The sequence below is a fragment of the Phaethon lepturus genome, unplaced genomic scaffold, assembly GCF_000687285.1.
Source record: "Phaethon lepturus isolate BGI_N335 unplaced genomic scaffold, ASM68728v1 scaffold50947, whole genome shotgun sequence".
NCBI classification, from domain to species: domain Eukaryota; kingdom Metazoa; phylum Chordata; class Aves; order Phaethontiformes; family Phaethontidae; genus Phaethon; species Phaethon lepturus.
Genome location: NW_010555019.1, coordinates 412 through 8152, shown reverse-complemented (window position 1 = coordinate 8152; position 7741 = coordinate 412). Strand labels below are relative to the sequence as shown.

At 59.9% G+C, this 7741-nt stretch overlaps 1 protein-coding gene across 1 annotated transcript; it reads right to left on the bottom strand.

The window, feature by feature from the left end:
* Positions 1 to 2290: 2290 nt before the first annotated feature.
* PATL2 (protein associated with topoisomerase II homolog 2 (yeast)) lies at positions 2291 to 7647 on the bottom strand (the record flags this gene model as incomplete). Its single annotated transcript, XM_010292021.1, has 17 exons — positions 2291 to 2444; positions 2521 to 2618; positions 2708 to 2848; positions 3191 to 3350; positions 3590 to 3738; positions 3897 to 3941; positions 4312 to 4409; positions 4491 to 4611; positions 4736 to 4874; positions 4957 to 5040; positions 5175 to 5329; positions 5830 to 5913; positions 6033 to 6200; positions 6588 to 6653; positions 6755 to 6823; positions 7030 to 7355; positions 7545 to 7647. Coding segments are annotated over 17 exons (2160 nt in total), but the record flags the coding sequence as incomplete, so codon positions are not given.
* Between the last annotated feature and the right edge of the window lie 94 nt (positions 7648 to 7741).

Genomic DNA, 7741 nt, shown 5'->3' with positions numbered 1-7741 from the left:
CAGCGCCCGGCCGCCATGCCCGTGGTCCCCTCAACACCCCAGCCGACGTGGCCGTGGTCCCCTCAACGCCCCAGCTGAGACGTCCATAGTCCTCTCAACACCCCAACCGAGATGGCCATGGTCCCCTCAATGCCCCAACTGAGATGTCCATGGTCCCCTCAACTCTCCAACCACAATGGCCATGGTCCCCACAACACCCTGACTGAGATGTCCATGGACCCCTCAATGCCCCAACCAAGATGGCCATGGTCCACTCCACACCCCCATCAAAACAGTCATGGTCCCCTCAAAGCCCCAGTGGAGCTGATGGGACCCAGCTGAAACCCAGTGCCCCAGCTGAGAGTGCCACTAACCCTTCAATGCCTTGACCCAGACTCCATGGTGCCTTTGATCTCCTAACCAAGATGGCCACAGTCCCCACCGTGCCCCAGCTGAGATGGTCATGGTCCCCTCAACACTTCTACCACAACAACCACCCTCCCTGGGATACCTGAACTCTGAGGTGGCCATATTCCCCCTCAGTGCCCTGACAAAGATATCCATGGTCCCCTCAACACCTCAGCCAGGACAGCTGCCATCCCCTCCATGCCCTGACCAGTATGGGCACCTGTTTAGCTCAAGGGTTTTTGGGAGCAGCCCAGGAGAGGCAATGCTGGCATGAACCACCTTGCTCCTTTCCTCTCCCCACCTTTGATTCTTCCCCCAAACATCCCATAATAAGTTATGCAAGCCCAGAATACTCTTCTCTGTATCCCAAGGTAAATCCATACCCATCAAGACATCCCAGGATGAGTCCCATAACCTGAAGATGTCCCAGAATGAGTCCCATACCCCTGAGAAGCTTGACCCCCCCTTTGTCCAGCTGCTCACTCATGGTGATGGGTCACCACCACCCCATGGCACTGGTGACTCTTTCGGGACAGTGCCAGGAGGAGCCAGGCAGGGCAGTAAGTAAAGCAGGGCCAGGTGAGACACCCTGGACTTCCATCAGAAGGTCCCAACACAGATAAACCAGATGGGGTCCTTGACCTTGCAGACAGCCCTCAGCTGAATTAATTCACAGGTTGTACCCCCAGGAGAGGTTCTCTTTCTCCAGGTGGGCTGCTGGGTGGTGAGGGTCCCTCAGTCTCAAGAGGGTAACTAAAAGAGACAGAATTTCCTTCTTTTGGCTCAGTTGTTTCCTGCAACGAAGCAGCAAAGTCCAGCAGAGACCCCCAACCCTTCTACATTGAAGTATTTGGTTTCAGATGTGATTGCAACTGTGTCACACTTCCCCACTTCATCCACACTGGCTCTCAGGCAAGGTCTGCGCTCTGCTCTGTTGCAAAGCAAAAACATAACACAGCTTATCCTTATCTTGAAGGACACACTGGTGTCCTCCCTTCCTCCTACAAATCAGTCAGCAGCTGCTCGTTCCCTCCTGTGCAGTGGCAAGGTCCATCCTTTTGCTCACAGGTGGGTCACCACGTGAGTATCATCCCAGATTGCCTTGGTGGGTTTGAAACTACAGGTTTCACCCTGATAAGCTGGTCCTCTGATCCCTTCCACACACATTGCCTTCTCCTCCATCCCCCTTTATCCTCCTTCTGGGTCCTCTGCACATCCCTCCTTGCTCCTCCTCCTTGTTCACTGCGCACTCAGATCCCCACCGTCCCCAACCATGGGGCCTCCATGCCCAGGCGCTGCCTCCGGGGCCCCTGTGCTTACAGCAGAAGCTGCCCACAGGAGCCAGAGGAGCTCATTAATCACCTTTTTATTTTATTTCAAGTGCTGTACACGAAGTAACTCACCCCCAGGTGCTCCCAGCGCCCCTGTGCAGACCCTGCCTCGACACCCTCCGTGATCCGGCGCTCACTGCTGCTGGGTGCGAGGCCAAAATAAGTTACCCGCTGTGCTCCCGGGCACCGGGGCAGGTCGGCATCAGCCCTCGAGCACCGGCCCTGCCAGTGCCCGGTTCACCCAGAGTGCCCTGCACCAGGGTAAAGTGTTCACTTCGAAACTCAAAAGTCACGGCATCGGGCCCTGCCCATCCCCGTCGCCGCTGGCCCCGGCTCCAAGGGCTCAGCACAGCATGGCAGCCTCCGCCGGCAGCGGGGAGCACCTGCAGGGAAAGGACGAAGTTGGAGCATCAGGTTGTCACCTTCGCACTGCCGGCGGCTGATGCCGACCTGTCCCAGAGAAGCCGCTCAGCCCAGGGGAGGTTTGGAGACTTGTGTCCAAGGGGGTCCCCAAGGGGACGGAAGCAGTGAGCCCCCCAATGCTGCCGGCTGCTCCTCTCCCAGGGGAATACTCACTCCATCTTGGCTTCCAGGTGGTGGATGGTCTGCTTGTCCAGGTAGCGGCAGAAGAGCGAGAGAAGGTTGCTGGGCAAGAAGAGAGGCTCCACCAACAAGGTCTTGGGCACTTGCGACAGCTCCCGGGCAACCAGGAACACCGTGTCTGTCCTGGGGGCATCAATGCAGGGGGTGAGCACCCCACGGGCCAGCAAATGGCAACCCCACTGCTCACACAGCCCCTTACCACGTCTCGAAGTCCCCGCTGCACGGCTCCAGCGGCACGTCAGAGGACAGCAGCCTCTCACCGTGGCTCAGCAGGGAGTAGAGCAAGGAGATGCCAAACTGTGGGGAAGAACCAAGAGGACATCACGGCTGGCAGCGGTGGCACCCCAGGGACACCTGAAAGCTCTGCCCTCCTCAGGGCCACGTACCTGGTTCTTCAAGGCCATGGCGAGGGGGAGCTCAGGGGACTCGGGCAGAAGCCTGCTCATCTCCTGCAGGACCTTGATGAGTTTGCTGAACGTCATCCCGCCCACCACCTCATTCAATGGGCTGTAGAGCAGGGGGAGAGACTGGGCAGGGCAGAGGGGAGAGCAGGGATCTGAGACCATTTGACCTGTCACAGCCCCAGCCCCATCCCTGAGCCCCATCCCAACACCTGGGGGGGACGCAAAGGCCAGCACTGCACACTCTCCAGGGAACTACCACCAGGACTGCTTTAACCCCTCCTGGAGACCTTCCTCCTCCTCTGGGAAGGAAAGAGGCTCCTGTTTCATGTCAACCCCACCAGCTGCCTGGCCATGCTGGTCCTCAGCAACACAGGCCCCCCCCATTGCTCAGGGTGCCCCCCCAGCAAAAGCAGACAGGGGAAGGAGGCAGCCCGGGATGCCCCTGCCCTGGCTGAAGGTGCTTGCCTCATCCAACACATCCTTCTTCATGAGGAAGGGCAGGTGGTGGGTGATGGTCAGCAGGATCTTCTCCGCTTGCTCCTGGGTCAGGTGGGGCAGCAGCCGGGCTGTGAGCTTCTTGCCCTTCCGCACACATAGGAGTTGCAGGAATTCATCCTCTGCCTCCCTGGGGACGAAGGCTCCATTGGCACAGATCCTGAGGGACCTGCAGCATCTCTGTCCATCCAGAAGAACCAACACCAGCTCCAGTGGAGGACAAGACTCATGGGCAGGATCAACACAGGCCACGGTGACACACAGAGGACAGGATCCAGCCCTCCCAGTCACCCAGAACTACTCATCCATGACCATCTGGGCCCTACAAAGACCAGGACATGCTGCCCTCTCCCCAAGGCACGAACTCACTCTTCGCTGCTGCAAGCTCTGATTTTCAAGGCTTGGTAGATATGGTCCACTTCTTGGCCCTTCTGCTCTTGACAGCAGGGCTGCTGCTCCTCTGGGGCCAGGGACATCTTGCGCTGCGTCTCCTCCACTTCCAGCAACTGCAGGAACAGCTAGAGAAACCACACAGGGTAAGGGGCAGCTTGGGGCGTCCTCTGCCTGCCAGTCATCCAGGACCTCTGCCCGGGCAAATGTACCCCTTGCAGAACTCCTCAGATGAAAGCCAAGTGTCTGCATCGTCCCGCCCTGCCCCAAATAGTGGCTTGCTCACCTTCTCGATCCTGTGCAGTGCCCGAAGCCGGTGGCTCCCCGCAGCCTTCAGGAGGGGAGAAAGGAAGGCACAACAGTTACAGCCAGCACCAGACAATGCTGCCAGCAGAGCGCTGGGCCAGCTGCTCCCTGGGGATCAGAGGTGGCTTCAGGATACAGAGCAATCCCACAGGGAGGCCACAGCCAGCTCCGACTGCCCAGATCCCCATCCCACCCCTCAGCAGGGGACAAGCTGCCACCACCAAGGTGGCACCCACTCCAACTGCATGCCCCATCCCATGGCTCGGGGCAGCACCCATGTTCGGTCACAGCAGCTCCTAAAGGTCCTGCTAAAGCTGCTCCAGGGCCTGGGAAAAGCTCAGAGCAGTATCCCCAGGCATCTGGGGCACCCACCAGCCCGGCTGCCCCTCACCTACCTCCTCCACGAGGGCATGGTGCACAGCATCAATGGCCCGGCGAGGGCTGTAGCAGGTGGACACCGCAACCTGGCCCAGCGAGCCTGCGATGCGCACCACTGGAAGAGAGATGGGATGCAGTGAGACCACATCCCACAACCCTTCAACCCGGCCCCATGCCGCCCACCCCAGCCCCTCACCGGAGTCATACGTCTCCACTTTCTGGATGAATGGCGTGACCAGCTTGGGGGGCTCCTGCTTGTTGCGCCCACCAAGCAGCTCCTCCTCCGCCTGTTTGCGCTCCAGCCGGTGGTAGTACATCTGTAACGACGGGCGTAGCCAGGAGGGGAGCCACCATGACCCTGGGCACCCTCTGGCTCCCAAAGAGATGAAGGCCCAGCTCCAAGGAGCAGGATGAGCCACTGGCACTGCCGGCAGCGCTCACCTGGTAGTAATAGTCATCATCTATGTTCTCGCTCTGCAGTTGGATCATCTCTACCTTGATGACCCAGTCCTTCTCCTTGGATGTCATCAGCCCAGAGTAAGGGTCCACTTTAGGAGACCACAGCTTCTTGGGGGAGATGCTGACACAGGAGAAGATCGCAGCCTGCTGTGACTGCCCAGAGCCCCACCACCCCACCCCCAGCTCCCCAGGGACCCCCTTACCTCTGCACCTGCCCGCCTTGCTGCTGCCGCTGGGTCAGGATCCGCTGGTGCTGGGGGTGCAGCTGGGTCATGTGGCTGGGCGTGCTGCAAAGGAGACCAGATGGGAGTCAGGTGCTCAGCACGCATAGTAGAGCTGTCCCCAGAGAGGGGACACCCCACAGCTGCTTTGCAGGGCTCCTCCAGTCCCAGCCAGGCACCCCACTTGCCATCCCACTAACCTGAGGTTCAGCTGGCCACTGGCCGATGGACTGAAGAAGAGGGCAGGGTCCAAAGAGGGAGACATGGGACCGAAGTGCATGGCGAAAGGCCGCGGCGGGCCGCTGATGTTGGGCGACATGGGCCGGAAAGGGGTTGGAGATGCATACCCTGCGGTCTGGAGAGGAAGAGAGCAGCAATCGAATGTTTGAGCCTTCTCCTCCAAGCGTCCCAGAGGGGTCTGCCAGCTCCATGCTGGCTTCTTGCTCCTGTCCTCACAGGGGCCACCCTCTCCCAGCACCAAGGGGACGTGTTGGGCACTGCGGCGAGGCGATATCCCCCAGGATCCTGCCACCACAGCTGGGCAAGAAGGGAAGTGTCACCAGGGACTGTGTGCCCCAGGTCCAGCACCAGTGTCCCAGCATGACATAAAGCACAACATCATGTCCGGTGCAGGTCCCACGGGGACATCAGGACAAATAGATTTATGAAGCAATGGCTATGCTGGTGGCTCCACTTTCCTCATCAACAGGACGAGGGAGATGGGTGCTTAGGATTAGACAGAGCTGCAAAGTCTGCCCAGATGGCAGAGCTTTGGGAAGGCACCGTCCCCATTCCCTACTACTCCAGGGCCACATCAGAGGGGACATGGCGGTGGCTCGCAGCCAGCTGCCTTACCTGGTTAGAAGCAAAGAGCGGAGAGGGTCTGTGAGCCGGCGTGAAGGGCCGAGGGGAGCAGGGGGAGCGAGGCACCAGAGGCGACTGCTGCAGGACAGGAGACGGGAGGGGTCACTGGGAAAAGCCTGTCCTCAAGGCTGCACCTCTGGGAAGGCGAGGACAGAGAAAGAGCAAACACAAGAGCCCCCAACAAACCCCCTTACCTGCCGAAGAAAGCGCTGGGGGAAGGACTTTGGGGACATCAGTCTGAAGTCAGGGCGCTTGAGCCGGGGAGAGCTCCCATAGCTCCTCTGCATGGAGGAGCTAAGGAAGTCAAGGGCCATGTTGGTAGATGGTGGGGGCCTCTCCAGGACCTGTAGGATGGCTTTATCCTGCAGGGAGGAGGCAGCAGGAGATGGGAACGGGGCCCAGCTGGCATCAATTTAGCTCCCCCAGCATTGAGCAGCTCACCAAAGCCTTTGGTTGTTGTTCAGCCAGACCATGCACCAGCCAGGCTCCCATCCTGGTGGCATGCAACAGCAGGGGACCCATGAGGACACCTGGCACGGGGCCCCCAGTCCCCCCAAACTCAACAGCTTTGCCTTCAAACCCAGGCTCTGCTTAGAGTGGGCACCTCTGCCTACAGTTTTGGCACCCAAGAGACATGCCCTTGGCATCTCCAGACCCACAACGAGGCTTTGGAGGTCCCTCGGTCGCCCCCAGTTGCCTGCATGACCCTTGGCCCAGGGTACCCTGAGGGTCTGGCTGGGGGTACCCACCTCCAGCACATGGTGGGGTGGGATGCTGCTGGGGCAGGAGCCCCATACCGCAGGATCCATCGCCAGCTGGAAGACAGGGAGATGGTCAGCATGGGGAAGGAGGACGGGGCAGGGGACACTGCAGGGGACACTCAGCCTTGTCACCAGATGGGAGGGGGCATTTTTACCACATCTTCTTTGCCAAACTCTGCCCAGCAAGCACCAATCCTGCTGTCCAGCACCGCTGAGTCCTGGCTCTGCAAGCAAAGAAGAGGTTACAGGCATGTACTCAGCCCTGGCACAGCAGGTCTTCCTCTCTTGGGCAGGGACCAAACTACCCCCTGGAGCCCTCCGTGGAGCAGGACCCACAGGTGTGGGGATGGAGGAGGGAGCAATGGGTCCCCACCAGCTCCTCTGCCTGCCGGCCAGGCAGGGGTTCCCTCCCTCTCTGCTCACACATCACCTCCAGCGTGGGTTTGCTTTGCACAGCTCTCATCACCGCTGGGTCTCCCAGGTCATTGGGCTCCTCAAAGGGCTCCTGGTCTTCCTCCTGTTCCTCAGTCCCAAGCTCCTCCTCCTCCTCTTCCTCCAAGTCGGAGCTGACCTGCTCGACCTCCAGCTCCATCCCACCTTCCTCCTGGGGCTCTCCCAGCTCTTCCAGCCGCTCAGCCACTCCAGACCCCGGTTCTTCCCCAGCCTTGGTCTCCTCTGCCACAGCTTCAGCCAGCTCAGGGCTCACCTCCAGAGGCATCAAGGGTTTTGTGGCATTCTCCTCAGTGCAGTCTCGGTCTTGGAGAGGGGAAGCAGAGCACGTCAGGGTGGGTGAGAGCCTCAGCAGTGCCCACCGGTGTCCCTGCTTCCAACCCAGCTCCTCACCAGGCTTCTGAGGACACCTTCCTCACCCCCCCACCTCCATCCTCCTCACCCCGCTGGGTGCTAGCTGACCTCTCCAACCCTGGGGCTCCCCTGAGATCTTACCTAACCCAAAAGTCATCTCATTGTACAGGTCAAGCTCTTCATCCTCCTCAGCCATCTCCTCCAGCAGAGGCGCATCTTCCACCAGCAGGTAGTCCTCGAGAATCTGGAGTTGAAAGCAACAGAGTCCCTGCTAAGGGAGACAGGCAGGCATAGGGTAACCCTCACCTGCCCCCCAAGTGTGGGGCACCCAAGCTCCC